The 17,338-nt window shown below is 33.3% G+C and overlaps 1 protein-coding gene across 3 annotated transcripts in view; it reads right to left on the bottom strand.

Moving 5' to 3' along the window:
* The window catches only part of rftn1b (raftlin, lipid raft linker 1b), a 135,365-nt gene that overhangs the window by 47,125 nt on the left and 70,902 nt on the right, over nucleotides 1-17,338 (bottom strand). For 2 of the 3 annotated variants that reach the window (XM_039688748.2, XM_039688750.2), the window contains exons 4-5: nucleotides 14,481-14,589; nucleotides 6,616-6,994 (exon numbers count right to left, since the gene is read on the bottom strand). In XM_039688748.2, coding sequence (XP_039544682.2) covers nucleotides 6,616-6,994; nucleotides 14,481-14,589 — 488 coding nt within the window. The remainder of the gene's footprint in view (nucleotides 1-6,615; nucleotides 6,995-14,480; nucleotides 14,590-17,338) is intronic. The other variant, XM_039688751.2, reaches the window with a different exon arrangement.

Raw genomic sequence — 17,338 nt, 5'->3', positions numbered from 1 at the left:
CCTCAGTTAGTCTTCCTGTAAACTCAATTCCTGTAATGTCCACATGCGCACACTGATTTTTAGTTTATTACACACTGATTTTTTAGTTTATTTTCGCCTTTTTATAGACGAGCGCTGCAAATTATAATTTAAACGTAGAGCCTTTTTTTTACTGTTATCAAATTATAATTTAAACGAAGAGCCTTTTCGATTTTTTTTTTATATTGTTATTTTCATGACAGTTTCTTTTATTATTACTGCATTGCAAAACATTTATAATTACATTTTTAAAATGTAAAGTATTTATACACTACTATTCGTAGGGGTCGGTTTCCTTTTGAGTTTCTTCTGCTCACCAAGGCTGCACTTATTTGATCAAAAATACATTAAAAAAAATTATTACAATTTAAAATAGCTGTTTTCTGTGTGAATATATAATAAAATGTCAATTATTCCTGTGATTAAAGCTGAATTTTCAGCATCATTACTCCAGTCTTCAGTGTCACATGATCCTTCAGAAATCACTCCAATAGGATGATTTGATGCTCAAGAAATATTTATGATTATTATATCATAAATTTGGATAAAAGCGTCTGCTGAATGAATAAATGTAAATATCAATGTTGAAAACAGTTGAGCTGCTTATTTTTATGGATTTTTGGATTTTCTGATGAATAGAAAGTTATTTAAGTTATTTAAAACAAATATTTTTTGTCACTTTTGATCAATTTAATGGATCCTTACTGTATTAATAAAAACTGGCCCCAAACGTTTGAACAGACATTTAAAACATAATAGTATTTGTTATACTGACCTTAATGTATGGTTATTTATTAATTAATATTTATTTACTTAAATCATTGCATTGCAGTATGCTTTAGTTAAACATTCAGGTTTGAATATTTTTAAAATGTTTTTAATTGTGAAAATATTTGTATTAATGTTTTTACAGTTAAAAAGTTGCAAAAACTTCACAAAATAATTTTTCCTGCCCATTTCAATGGTTACAGTGTATGTGTTTTAATTAAATATTTACACATGGAAGCCAGTGTCTCTGTGACATTGGCTAACTTCCAGATGGGCTTGGGAAAGCGTTGGAAGTTCAGTGCAGAAACAAGCACACAAACGACCCCTTCAAGCTCTATATGATCCCTCTTAACCCTTTCGACAAGGTCAAACTCGCTGGATATCTGCCGTTAGCACTGCCAAGGAACGTGACATGCCATCAAGCGCTTGCCTAATCCGCACTTGAATTGCATCATATCAACACCCAAACACATCCCCAAAAAGTCCTGACCTCCGTCTACAGAGGAGCTGATAACTATGGAAATATTCGGATGTGGATTGTGCATCCCACCGGCTGATTGTGAAAGTCCCCGATATAAATAGATGCTTTTGAACTCGAAAAACTTTGGCTTGTCAGATTTTTGCATTTGCACTGAATTCCCTTATGAATTGTGTGTTAAAACAACGCAGGCCGAATTTGACAGTTTTAACAATCATCATTATTCATTTTTAGTTCAATTCCTCAAGATCTGTTTTATTTCAAATCTTTAACTTTCTTCTACCGTGAAAATATGATGCAAAACCAGAAATTCCCTTGGGAAAACCTTATTCTTTTCCATAGTTTTAGGGCTACAACCTGAACACCTCTAGTATCATTAAAATAGTTACATAATCTTAATGGTCTTACTTTCAGCTTCTTATTTATAATATTTTTTTATTTTGTTTTAAAATGCACCAATGCAGAATATTGCCCTTTTAATTTTCAACTTAGTTAGGGATGCACAAATATAAAAATTTGGGCGATACCGATAACCGATAATTCTTTATATGTGAAAGCCGATAACCGATATTTTGGCCGATAAATCTAAATCCAAATTTGTATATAATTTTGGAGAGCATGATTACAAAAACACAAGTCTCAGCTGAAGGAAATAATCCATTATTTATCGGCTTAAATATATATCAGCCCAATTTTCTTATCAGGCCGATAACGAAAACATTAAAAACAAACACATATATGGGCCGATACCGATATGGTGGCCATCATCCCTTATTTTTGTATGTAAAGCTCTTTGAATAACACATTAACCGTGCTTTTCTTTGTGAACACAGGTTTCACTGCGGGACGAAAAAACTCTTCCTTTAACAAACCTAGGGCTGCAACAACTAATCGATTAAAATCAATTATAATCGATTATGAAAATCGTTGTCAACGAATGTCATTATCGATTAGTTGGTCTGATTACGTCACGGGGATTGTTTACATGGAACATGCGCTTCTTACATGCGCTTCATGAGGCGCACATGCAGTCTCTCTCCCTCGCCGCTCTACCCTGTCTTGCGCGCGCAACACGGACGGTTTGGAGCACATTATCTTCTGTCTCGCATGCGCGCTCTTGATTCCGTGAGTTTGAACTAATTTGCGGGCATCAGGAAACCGCTATCAATATGCAGCATACACGAAAATCATTCACCTTTCGGTAAATTCGCCGTTTTGAAACCAAAATAGGTGACCTACGTTAATCGTGTATACTTTATGAAGCCATACTAAAGTATAATGTGAGATAGAAATGTATATTTAAGTCATTAAATTCAAGTTAACCTAAGCTTTTCCCTCCACTGCGGCTGTCAGTCATTCTCTATTCGGTGTTCAAACAGCGCGTCGCGTTACAACAGTTAACATGATGATCTCTTTCCAAGATGATTCAATGTTATTATTATAATTGATCCGTAGATAAAGGTCTATGATGGTTTTTCTATCTTGCTAGACTTTTATTGCTGTAACTTAATCACTTTCTACTGAGTGTCTGTTAGATCACAACACTATAGTAGAGTCGGCGCAGTTATAATTGTTCTTCACGTGCACAGTAGCCTAACTGAAATTTAAAACTGTTAAAAGTAAAGTCTTAATAAACTATTGCATAGATCCTGAATAATACACAGTCAACATGTCTTTCTCTTTCCTTGGTGCTTTTAACTTTAATGCGGCGGACACTGAAGAGCTGCGCGCCGCCCTGTGACTCCGTGTTGCTTCAAGCGCATTCAGCGCTCGCGATGCCCATAAGCACTTTGTGCAGCTCTTTCATGATCATGTCATAATACTTTTGCGCAATGAAAGCTTATTCATAGCCTTTCTTGTTCTGTCCTATCTATTATATTTTGCTTTATTATTTATTATGATTTTTGCTTGGCGTGAGAGATCTGTTGACGGGGCGGGGGGGGGGGGGGGATTTGTAACTAATTTGCGGTATAACTAGTGGATCACGAGTGGCCCAACAGATAGATCAATAGATAAACTCATCTTTCAGGCAGTTGACCAACCCATAGCTGTCAACATCAAAGGGAGATTTCCCGGGAACCATCCCCAAAATAAGGTGTTTTTTTCCTCACGATTCTTACTCACAAACTTTAAAAATAAAGCACTAATCAAAAAGTCTAAAGAATTTAGAACTAGCCCACATATGTGTGAGAAAGAGCACTGTGTCATTAAAAAAAATACCATAGAGAATGTTTAAATACTAAGATCAGCTTACGAGGGAAACGGGGAGGCTGTTTCTGCTGGAGATGATTGGGAGAGGTCTCTGCACCTTAAGGTCTCTGCGCGCGCTGAAATGGAGTAAAACCTTGTTTATACTCGACGCGTCTGCACGAGCGCGGTAAAAATGACGCGTTGGGTGCGCAAGACCGGCAAGACCTCACTTCGAGCTGTGTGCAAAGCTTGTGTTACAGCGCACGCGGAAGCGCATCCGAGGACGATCGACTTCGAGCCGAATCTGTCCGAGCTTGTACGTCTCACACAATCAGAGTGTACAAATACGAGATATTTTACGGGAAATACTAACATGGGAAGACAGTAAAAGAGCTAAAATACGTGAGAAACCCGGAAAAACGGGAGGATTGACACTTCAGCGTGAGAAATCGGGGGTGTGGCGTGTGAGCGTGTGAAACCAATCAAATGCGGGTGTCTCACGGCCAATGCGTGAGAGTTGGCAGCTATGTGTATAACAACAATACAAAGAGCAATGTGTACGTTTTACCAGAGTTAGTGCTACACTTATTGTCTCTTATTTGTTCCCCACGAAGGAATGTTTTTTTTCACTAAATGTTCAGATTTAATAAAATTATTGTGCACTTGTGATATTTCTAGGCTAAGTTTTGCTGAGTTATCCACTAATCTAGTTTACAATAGCATTTTTGTCATAGGTTATGGTCATATATATATATTTTATTTGTTGTTTTTCTTTATAATGAAGTTGTCTGTATTAAGTAGATTGTATAACACACAAAAGAGTGTGGTTTTTAGGGTTTTATTTTTTTATAATAAACAAAAAAAATGGAATATAATTTTTTATCCGATTAATCGATTAATCGAAAAAATAATCGTCCGATTAATCGATTATCAAAATAATCGTTAGTTGCAGCCCTAGACTAACCGATAATTCTTTATAATTGAAAGCCGATAACCGATATTTTGGCCGATAAATCTAAATCCAAATTTGTATATAATTTTTGAGAGCATGATTACAAAAACACAAGTCTCACCATTAAAAGCCAAGTCCCAAGCACACAATCACAACGATGTTCTCATTATAATGTTATGTAGCCGATATGACTCCTTTTTTGAAGTGAATCCAATCATATTTCAAGCCGGTCAAAACCATAATTGTGAATCTGAATCTCTCAGCTGAAGGAAATAATCCACTATTTATCGGCTTTAATATATCAGCCCAATTTTCTTATCAGGCCGATAACGATAACATTAAAAACGGGCCGATACCGATATGGTGGCCATCATCCCTTATTTTAGTATGTAAAGCTCTTTGAATCACACAATAACCTTTGTGTGCTTTTCTTTGTGAACGTAGGTTTCACTCGATGGCTTTCCAGCTTCACTGCGGGACAAACCTCAGTTCCTTTGACAAACCTCCGAGCGTTTCCCACTGCTGACCAGCGCCATTATGCTTTATATATGATCTCCAGGAGCATTAGAGGGATTTGAGCAGGGAAATGACTATATTTATCAGCAGTGGCGATAAGTCATAAAGACACAGCGCGGTGCCAAACGACTCCTGGCATCTGTCATTTTGTGCCTGAATGAGAAAAATTGGTGTAGCGTGAGTCCATATGATCATTCCACATGCAGAGACTCAGGCACAGGACTCCCAGCATGCATCATTCACATGCTACGGTGAACTCTGTGCACAATGCCACAGTTTTTGCAAGAAACGCCTCCCTTGCTAATGTTGAGAATGAGGTTTGCCATCTGGTTACTAGCGGAAAAAAGAAGGGTGAACAAAACCTAATCTAGCACCCGCTGTGTGGGTTTTTGTAAATGCCAAATGTTCCCAATCCCATACGTCAAAACTCTGACAATGCTTTTCTTGAGACAAAAAAAGCCAGTGAGATGCTTTCACAGTGTGTGACATCCAGAAATCAGATGATTTATGATCTTTCTAACTCATCAACGCAAAGAGAATCAGCTGGGATTAGGGCTGGGCCGTCGACATTAAAACTGAGCAAAATTATGAATGTCGCTGTGATTTTCATGCCGATACAGTGGATGTTTTGACTAGTTTCACCAAAAAAATGCCACTCGTATGTAAATGGACTACTTAATGAGTGTTTAGTGATATTATAGAAATAAAATATTGATTTCTAAAGGCAATTTTTACAATGTCTGTTCAGAAGTGTGGTTAAAAAAAATATCATAAATGTTTCTTGAGCATCAAATCATATTAGAGTGATTTCTGAAGGATCGTGTGACACTGAACACTGGAGTAATGATGATGAAAATACACAGGAATAAATTACACTTTATTATATATTCACATAGAAAGCTGATGCTTTAAATTAAAAAAAAATTTGCTGTATTTTTACTGTATTTCTGAGCATCTTACGACCACAAACTTGACGAGTAGCGTACCGTTTACTGTATATATAGAGAAACATATAGAATATTATCAAAAATATGCTTGTCAGACATAGCCGAAACTAAAACGCACTGAAATAGCGTTGCACTGAAAAAAATAATATGCTTTATCTAATCAATAAAATTGTGGCAACATATTACAAGTAGGGCTGTGCAAAAATGAATTGCGATTAATTGCATCCAAAATAAAAGTCTGTGTTTACATAATATATTTGTGTGTGCTGTATATAATTATTTTGTATATCTAAATACCTATGCATGCATGTATATATTTAAGAATTATTTGCACTTAAATTCTGTATACATATATAAATACATAATCTATATTATATAAATATAAATATTTTATATATGAATAACACATTTTCTTAAATATATACATGCATGTGTGTGTATTTATATATACAAAATAATTATATACAGCACACACAAATATATTATGTAAACACAGACTTTTATTTTGGATGCGATTAATCGCAATTAATTTTTGCACAGCCCTAATTACAAGCAATATTATTAATTAAATTGTACGAATTAGAATGTTAATTTGATTTAACTATTACTCAATTCTAATTTGTTCAATTTAATAAATAATATTGCTTGTAATCTGTTGCCACAATTTTATTGATTAGATAAAGCATATTCATTTTTACAGTGTGTGAGATTTGGTTTTGATGAAAGGATAAAGATGACGGACCCACCGCTCTTACTCAGGGTGACCCGGCCGGCTCTCTCGGTTGTGTATTTGACTTTGGCCGTGTCGTTGTTGTTGTGTTGCTGTGTTTCACCAGATCCTGATTTCAACACGGCTGACGTCTCAACAGAGAGATCATCCTCTCCTGCTTCTTCTGAAGGCTCTCTTTCCTCGTTTTCCCCGTGGTTCTGGTCTTCGGGCTCGGGCTCCTCCGGGGGACTGGGGCTCGGCGTGAGCCCGGATCCGTGCAGCGAGCTGGGGCTGGAGTGCAGGGAGAGAGAGGGTTCCTCTGGTTCTCCGTGTCGGGTCACATGTGGGCGGAGACCCGCCGGCTCCTGGATGAAGCCCGCGAACATGATGCCCTGATCCGCAGCGTCCTGGATCTGCTAAAGAGAGAGAGAAACACAAGTCGAGTCAGGTCAGCTTTATTTATACTAGATGTTGACCGATATTGGATTTTACCGATATTCGGGTTCGACCATGCATGCCGATAACCGATTATTCAACCGATATTTGATACTGGATTAAAAACAAACGTAACACTCCAAGTAAAACAGTGCTGAACTGAAATGTGCTAAATTAAATAAATATATAAAAATGAGAACTTCTACAGAACGAACTCTACAGAAAATAATTTAAACATTAAAATATTACAGGTTTCTTTAGCTATAACCTAGGAATGTTTGTAAATTTAATAGGTAACACTTTGTAAGTCCCATTTGTTAACAAGGATGTAATACAGCTTTCATGAACTACGCATTGTTCAATATACAGTTTTACTGCATGCAGTATTATTTGAGCAATACAATTGTATCTTGCTCGTTCATGTTAGTTTATAGTACATTAACTAAGGTAATTACAGATCAAATTAAAATTAAAACTTAATTTAAAATGTATTACTAAATGTTGAAATTAACAAACAGTGAATAATACTTCTACAACACTTCTTAACCTTAGTAAAAGGCTAAAAATCGAATCTTATTGTAAAGTGTTACCATTTCATATAAATCCATAGAGTCAGCAACAGACGCAACCCGTAAAAACTATCGGTTTGGATTTTTGCCGATAACGATAGTTCCAACAATCAACTATCGGTACCGATATATCGGCAAGATCGATGAATCGGTCGACCTCTAATTTATACAGCGCTTTTTACAATACAGCGTTTCAAAGCAGAGATAACAGGAAAATAGTTTGTTTCCAAAAGAAAATTGCGTCACAGTCACAAACCATACAGTCAAACCTTCAACATTATCATAGTTTATTTGCTATAGTTTAGTATATGGTAATTAAATATGACTGGTTTTGTCCGTCCTTCTGTTGGACTCTCACACATGAATTATGTTGAATATCTGTTAAATTGAACTACACCATTAGATAATACCAGTTTAGCTCAACCAGTGACCAAGCAATGCTTCATGTTGTTCAGTGTGTGTGTAAAAAGAGCAGAAAACACACTTCAGCAAAACATGATCAGCTCAAAGTGGTCCCAAATATTTATAAATTTTACCTGTATGAAGAATTTTGGGGTTTAATATGTCACAGTTTACTTTATTTTGCTGTCCTCACTCACAGTAGTGTCCTACACACACTAGTAAAAATGAATAATTTTTGGTTTGACTGTATATTTTTTGTTTAGACAAACATGAATTTCCATGCTATGCTATCTGGCTGCGGATTTATCCTGCTCAAACAATGCGATTGTTTACCGTAGCCGACAATAAGGAAAGCCAAGCACAACTCATTATCATATGAAAAGCCTTCTTACACAAGATAGGATTTTTAGCTCTGAATTATCAAGGACTATTATCACTATTGTGGGTTTTAAACTTGAAAACAGTAATATAGTGAAATATTAAAGACCTTTTCTATTTAAACAAGTTCAGCATCCATTACTCCAGTGTCACATGATGATTTGCCGCTCAAGAAACATTATGATTATTATCGGTGTTGAAAACACTTGTGCTGATTCATATTTTTGTGGAAACCGTGATTGATGTCAAAAAAGCATCAAAATTGAGTACCAATAATAATTGAGCGTCAGATCCTCATATTAGAGTGATTTCTGAAGGATCATGTGACACTGAAGACTGGAGTAATGAGGCTGAAAATCACAGGAATAAATTACACTTTACTGTGGGGCTGTGAAACGATTAATCGCATCCAAAATAAAAGTTTGTGTTTATATAATATATGTGGGTACGGAGGCGTATTGCATTCACTTGAAGAAAAAAAATCTACTCTGTTTTTCTGAATTAATGAGTTAATTTTTCAAGAGAAAAAAATTTTTGCTCTGTTTTTCTAAATTAATGAGTTAATTTTTCATAAGAAAAAAAAAATTTCCTCTGTTTTTCTGAATGAATGAGTTAATTTTTCATAAGAAAAACATTTTTTGCTCTGTTTTTCTGAATTAATGAGTTAATTTTTCGTGAGAAAAAAAAATTTTGCTCTGTTTTTCTAAATTAATGAGTTAATTTTTCATAAGAAAATTTTTTTTTGCTGTTTTTCTGAATGAATGAGTTAATTTTTCATAAGAAAAACATTTTTTGCTCTGTTTTTCTGAATTAATGAGTAAATTTTTCGTGAGAAAAAAAGTTTTTGCTCTGTTTTTCTGAATGAATGAGTTAATTTTTCATAAGAAAAACATTTTTTGCTCTGTTTTTCTGAATTAATGAGTAAATTTTTCGTGAGAAAAAAAGTTTTTGCTCTGTTTTTCTGAATGAATGAGTTAATTTTTCATAAGAAAAACATTTTTTGCTCTGTTTTTCTGAATGAATGAGTTAATTTTTCATAAGAAAAACATTTTTGCTCTGTTTTTCTGAATTAATGAGTTAATTTTTCGTGAGAAAAAAAAATTTTGCTCTGTTTTTCTAAATTAATGAGTTAATTTTTCATAAGAAAAAACATTTTTGCTCTGTTTTTCTGAATGAATGAGTTAATTTTTCATAAGAAAAACATTTTTTGCTCTGTTTTTCTGAATTAATGAGTAAATTTTTCGTGAGAAAAAAAGTTTTTGCTCTGTTTTTCTGAATGAATGAGTTAATTTTTCATAAGAAAAACATTTTTTGCTCTGTTTTTCTGAATTAATGAGTTAATTTTTCGTGAGAAAAAAGTTTTTGCTCTGTTTTTCTGAATTATCTCATTAATTCAGAAAAAATAGAGCAAAAACTTTTTTCAAAAAAAAAAAAATTCCATGAAAAATTAACTTGTCACCGTCCCACAGGTGGGACGTTTGCCACTATATTTTTATAACAATAATATCTTAGTAAATACCTTAAATAATATTGACAAACTATATATCATTTGAAAGCTTACAATCTCTAGTTTCCATATTTGGTGACTGATTTTCAAAATATATTACAGAGGAGCCATAATTTATCAATATAAAACAAGAATATTTTCATACTCATAAGGCGTGTTCAGACCTTTATTTTAAAATAGCAGTAAACATGAAAAATCATGAAAAAATGGTAGATACCTCAGTTTGTTTTCATGCCAAAAGTTCAAAAGATAGAATCCATTCAATTATTTTGGAAAAAAAAGGTCTGAAAAGTTTGAAATATCAAGAAAAAAATAATAAATTCACCATTTGTGACGTGTCAGCTAGCTATGACTTACATGCGTGTTCTTTGTATGTGTTTCTTAGAGGTTGAATTCATATCAAAATCTGCCAAACTTCCCATGCTACTTCTGAATAGGATCTCTACTTCAGAAATTGTTTGAAAATTGTGAAAATAATGGTTCATATCACTCAAAACAGGAATGGAAATGCAGGCGCCCTTATATGGGCAGTAATGGAGTCTGATTGTGCCCTAGTGAAAAAGTTTGGTACTGCGCTCAAACTAAATCTTACTGAAAGCTCATTTTTTGAGATATCAACCTAAAATTTGAAACACAACTTGTTCAGATTTTTGGCTTTGATCTTTCTTCCATTTTAGAGTAGCCCAGGTTTTGAAAATATATATTTTATGTAAAATATGAATAATTAATATTTTTACATTGTACATTTCCATAAACTCAAACTTCTATAACTTTTTTTCTGTTTCACTTTCTTAATTTATTTCACTTCTACAAAAATCTGCCAAATGTCTTCTTTAAAACAAGACCAATCACATGTCTATATTCCAAAGCATTCTTGAATTACAACCATTTAAGTTCGAAATGTGCATTTTCATGTCTATTAAAAAAAGGGGGGGTGACAATTAACAGGTTAATTCAGAAAAACAGAGCAAAAAAAAAATCCATGAAAAATTAACTTGTTAATTCAGAAAAACAGAGCAAAATATTTTTTTCTCATGAAAAATTAACTCATTAATTCAGAAAAATAGAGCAAAAACTTTAAAAAAAAAAAAAAAAAATTCCATGAAAAATTAACTCGTTAATTCAGAAAAACAGAGCAAAAAAAAATCCATGAAAAATTAACTCGTTAATTCAGAAAAACAGAGCAAAAAAAAAAAATCCATGAAAAATTAACTCGTTAATTCAGAAAAATAGAGCAAAAAAAAAAAATCCATGAAAAATTAACTCGTTAATTCAGAAAAACAGAGCAAAAAAAAAAAAAAATCCATGAAAAATTAACTCGTTAATTCAGAAAAATAGAGCAAAATATTTTTTTCTCATGAAAAATTAACTCATTAATTCAGAAAATAGAGCAAAAACTTTTTTCAAAAAAAAAAAAAATTCCATGAAAAATTAACTCGTTAATTCAGAAAAACAGAGCAAAAAAAAAATCCATGAAAAATTAACTCGTTAATTCAGAAAAACAGAGCAAAAACTTTTTTTCTCATGAAAAATTAACTCATTAATTCAGAAAAAAGGAGTAGATTTTTTTTCTTCAAGTGAATGCAATACTAGTGTGTATTTATATATATAAAATAATTATACACAGTGCACCCAAATATATTATGTAAACACAAACTTTTATTTTGGATGCGATTAATCGTTTGACAGCCTTACTTTACTGTATATTCACATAGAAAACAGCTGTTGTAAATTCTAATAATATTTCACAGTTTTACAGAGTTTTTGACCACATAAATGCAGCCTTGGTGAGTAGAAGAGACTTCTTTCAAAACATTTAAAAAATCGAATTATTCCAGACAAACGTTTTATCCGAAAAATCTGAGATTAAATGGTTTAATAATCCTTCATAATTTTGGATTTTACTTTATGTAGTGCTGATTTGATCCTGGTCCAATTTAGCAGATCTTCCCAAAAATAGTTGACATCTTGAAACATTTGCTAAACTTTTGCTTCTTTATTTGAGTTGCATAACATTATAAGAAATTTCATTTGGAGAAAGTAGCTTTCATTCATCATGAAAAAAACATTAAACCCGATTGATATGCCACATTAGCCTGACAATAAAACGCGATTCAAAACAATATATTGCAAAAGCGGCTTCCTTTCTTCCACACCATCATCTATTTGAGATTAGCACACGCTGATTACAATGGCAGCGGTCCGCCATTGACCCACATCAGACGAGCATCTTCCACTTTATTGTCAGTCACGTTTCGAAGCCAGTCTTTGAATTCTCATCAAACCAAATTGAATCGTTAACTGTCAAGGAATGCTAATGATGCCATTTTCCATTATGCTGCTTTAATAAAGGCCAGCCTGAGGCCTGCCTCCACTATCTCCATCCGAAGCCTTCGCCCACACCACAATCACACAGGTTATTTTCTCTGAAATTAAACCGAGAACAGACCCGTCCTTTTCCAGAGGCATTGTTTAATGCATATTGAACGCTGACGCCGGGAGTCCTGTCATTATATTTGCAACAATGATGCAAATGAAATTGCATAGATAAGAAGTCGTTTTTCTCGGCCGGTGAATAATTTCCGCGGTTGATGTGACGGGTGGAAGGATCGCATTGGTGATGATCGTTGCTATTCATCACGGGTGAATGTGGACCGCCACAGGATCTATAGTGAATCCAAGAGGACACTTTTGTTCCACTAAGTTTGTGACTGGTAAGATTTTTCTGAAAGAAGTCTCTCATATACTCATCTAGGCTGCATTTATTTGATCAAAAATACAATAAATATAGTGAAATATTATGTATAATGTAGAGCGAGGCGGTTGCGGAGGGGGATTTACTTGAAAAAACCTTGCTAAACGATCTCACTCAGAAAATGCTAGTAAATTTACAAAGATTTGCCAAGTAAAAACCTAAACATATTTATTAGTAGCTTTAATTAAAAATCTTTAAGTTAAATTTACTTGGAATATGGAATTAAGTAAACTTTACAAAAAATAAGTAATTTTAACTCTGCTAGTAAAAGGTTGATTAATACCGATTTCCTTTGCCTTTGTATTACATTTCACTAAAACAATAATCTTGAATTTTATAAGTCATTTATAGTTTGTGCTTTACTTAGATCATCTAATTTATATATACATCATGTCAGATGTTAAGCATCATGTGAATGCAAACACCTCAATACTTGGTAGACAATACACAATGGCGGTAACATTTGATGGATCGTTTTTGTGTTTGAATGTGTCGTTTTGAGCAAAAAATGTACTCGAAATGTCACAAAATGGCAATTTACTAATACTGACAACAAAAATCAATGATAAAACAGTGTAAATACAGCTGGAAACCAGTGAAAAATGAGCCTCATTAATTATTCAAGGTCCAGTGCATGATGGGAACCCCAGTATCAGAAAAGTTGAGTCATTTTTACTTAATTTTATTGAGTTGATATTTACACTTTCATTTATACTCGCTTGAATTAAGTACTGATATGGAATTTACTTAGTTTTTTAAATTCTTGCCTAAACTAACTTTTTCAAGTAAATTACATTCGGTTTTTTCACTAGTATTTACTTCACCAAAAAACATTTTTTTACAGTGACAAATGAATCAATAATTTGACACAAAATATTGATTTACTAAGGAGTTTATTGATTTAAAAACGAGTGTATTGCTTCCGCTAAAGAAAATAGTCCGTTCCTGTGAGAACTGAGTCCATAGCAACGATTTGTTTTTCATGGCAACGGTCAAGAAATAACAGACCGCAACCAAACCATGTAATAATACAATTTAATTCGTTATTATTATTATTCGTGATTTCATATTGATATAGAACATCATTACTCCAGTTTAATAACGCCTTACAAATATTTATATAAAATAAAATACCATAGCTGACACAGTCATCAACAGCTTTACAGAAATATTCTGCACAGCATCTTACAGGGTTTTACGGATATACCATATTGATTTATGATTTTGTAGTTGTAACAAATTGCTATGATCCAAAACCAAGTGAGCTTTTCTCTGGTGCTGCTCGTGTGGCGGTCAAAAAAAAAATCAAATGTATTATTATTTTTTATTTCATTGAAAGTAATGTACGATATTTTAGTCCGATAATGTTTTTTAGTTCATATTTTGTATTTTATGGTAGTAAAATAATATCCATGCAGTTGTTAAAATCCATTTATTCACTTTTTGAGCATAGACCTGAAAATGAAAAATATAGACTATTTAAAGATGACAAGTAAAAAAATAAAGAAATTTTATGATTATGCATAAAAATACTGTTTTATCTGTTATTTGATATGAAATATATATTTTCCAAAACACGTTTTACTCTAAAACTGTGAGAAAATCAAAACCATAATCTAAACAAGTGATATCTCAAAAATGATAAATGTAGAAATCCCATAATGCATTGCAGCAAGTTCAACTTATTAATAATTAAAAATATTAATGTAATATCCACTTTATAGGTCAAAAACAGCAGGTCTGAACTGATAACTAGTACGTTTTAGCACAAATGGTGGTCAGTGTTTTAATATGCATGAGCAGATTTGAATATTCATGACCCAGTTATGTGTTCCTACAAGACAGGAGCTTCTTACTTTCTTCACGTATCCTTGGATGTGTTCTGTAGTGGGAATCTGGTCCGCAGACATGCATTCCTCCAGTTTAAGATGGTAAGGCTCAAAGTCTGCAGGATTCTTCTCCCAGCTGGAGAGAGAGAGAGAGAGAGAGAGCACTGGTTTTAATGTGAACCACACAACTCTTAAACAGGTGCAGAGTAGCGATACATCTCAGACCAAACCGAAAAAAGATCATTTTAACGAACTGATTATAAGACAAGAAAAGAAAGTGTTAGTGAGATGGTGAACATCTGTTCGTGAGGTTTATTATTGGAAACATTTTGCACAGAAATGAGCACTAATACGACACATTTTCTCTAAACGAGCTGTAATATCTCTCTCTCTCTCTCTGATCTGACTCCCTTCTGCATTGTTAAAGGTGAAGTGCGTCATTTATTCAATGTTAAAATACTTTCTATGGCGGTTTAATATGCAGAGATGACTGTATAACACGGTGGGCATGAGGCACATTAAGAAATATGCTCACAAAGGCTCCATCAAAAATTCATAAAGTCGGCAAAAGTGCGAAATATTATTACCGTTTAAATCTGCTGTTTTCAATGTGAATATATAATAAAGTGTAATTTATTCCTGTGATTTTCAGCATCATTACTCCAGTCTTCAGGGTCACATGATCCTTCAGAAATCACTCTAATATTACATTATATTTAATCGTTTATCAGATTTATTCAAAGCGACGAAGAAATGATCAAACAATAGGACAACAATATGCAAGTGATGTGACCCTTCCCAGTTTAGTCAGTGTAAATTGTTATGTATTTTTTCACTCAAAAAAAAAAATATGTTGAACGAACTTAATTAAATTAGAGAAATGTTTTCCACGAAATTGAATTACATTTTTCCAACAAATTCAAATTAGTTTGAAATAATTTGTTGTAATCTTGTTGTATGAATTTAAATTTATTTAGTCATTCCTACTAGATAAAGTTTTGTCAGGTTAACTACATTTAGTTTTGTCCTGCCTTAATTCACCAACATTATAATTTTAGTTATTATGGTTACTTCTAATGATAGACACTTTTAAACAATTTTTTACATAGTAATATTATATTACTGGGAACTTACAGATCCACTGCCCAGTTAGATGTCAACAACAATGATTCATGTAGATTTCACCCAAATGAATAAGGTTGATTGAACACAATTAAATTAAGTTGATAAACAATCATGTTACTTTTGCTAATTTAATTATTTTAGCAAGAGGACAAAATTCATATTTTGAGCGACATCCGTTTAAGACGAACAAAAAATATATATGTTGACTCAATTAAAAAAAAATTGTTTTAAAGATTACATTGATTACATTTAATGAAATTAAGCTGGAATCACTGCTATGAAGGATTGTGTAGTATATGCTCATTTTAATTAATGAAATTGAACAAAGAGCTAAAATCATTTTTTTTAAATGTAGAATAGAAGAGAGAGATAAAAAGAAAGTCTTTATTAATGGATCAAGATTTGCATAAAATAATGCCGAAAGGCTCGGGTGACTTTGGCACATCATTCCACCAGCAGGGAATCATGGTGTGGGTTTGGGGGCGGGACTAAAAACTGAAATATTGTGAAATATGTTTTCATTGTAAAACAGATGTTTTCTATGTGAATATACAGTAAAGTGTAATTTATTCCTGTATTTTCAGCATCATTACTCCAGTCCTCAGTGTCACATGACCAATTCAGAAATCACTCTAATATGATGATTTGCTGGTGTTTTGACTCATCCAATGGCGTGAGTTTGGGGGCGGGACTGTCTTTATAATTATGAATGACTGTAACTGTTTCTCTCTAAAGGAAACCCTCAGAGATCCTCGTGAGGTGGCGTCTTCTCCCATCTCCTGTGTGTGTGTGTGTGTGTGTGTGTGTGTGTGTGTGTGTGTGTGTGTGTGTGTGTGTGTGTGTGTGTGTGTGTGTGTGTGTGTGTGTGTGTGTGTGTGTGATATTTGGGACAGAGATGAAACACACTAACCCAGAGTTCCATCCAACCACAAAGTCACAGCACAGCAGGGCCCTGACTCACCTCTGTCACACACACACACACACACACACACACACGGATTCACACTTCCCGCCAACACACGGCCATCTGCTGCCTGAACACATTCGCCTCGTCTCGTTCCTGACCGTATCTTCAGTCTGGGTTTAACATGAAGACAAACAAACCAGAGCAGCGTATGAACAGCAGAATGAAGGGCTTGTCTATTTAACAAGTTAATTTAGTGTGATTAACAATACGAGAAAAGGAAAAACATGCTTTTTTGCAAATAATCATGACCCCTGATATGTTTATTAATTTCATAATGTAAAAAAAAATACAATTTCCCACCATCTGAGCATTCTGTAGTCATACATCTGTTCTTCCTGTGATAAAGCACACACACACAAAGATAGATCACACTTCATACTGCAAACTGCAAAAATAATTATTTTTATATAATTATTATATAAAATAAAAAAAATATTTGATAAAATTTAATAAAATAATATTTTTTTTGTTTTTAAAGAAAATAAATTTGTATTAAATTGATCGAAAATTACAGTAAAGACATTTATAATGTTACAAAACATTCTATTACAAATAAATGCTTTCTATTCATCAAAAAATCCTGAAAACAATAAGTGTTTCCTTAAAAGAATTAAGCAGTTTTCAACAAAGAATTAAGCAGTTTTCAACATTGATAATACTCATAAATGTTTCTTGAGCTACAAATCAAGAGTGATTTCTGAAGGATCATGTGACAGCAATGATGCTGAGAATATGAGCTTTTCCAGTTGGTCTCCATTTAATCTCATTGCATATGAGAATATATACAGGTGAA

This window comes from Pimephales promelas, chromosome 12 (assembly GCF_988280905.1).
Source record: "Pimephales promelas chromosome 12, fPimPro1.hap1.1, whole genome shotgun sequence".
In the NCBI taxonomy this organism is placed as follows: Eukaryota; Metazoa; Chordata; class Actinopteri; order Cypriniformes; family Leuciscidae; genus Pimephales; species Pimephales promelas.
Note: the sequence above shows the minus strand (reverse complement) of the source record. Positions and strands in the feature narration are given on the sequence as shown.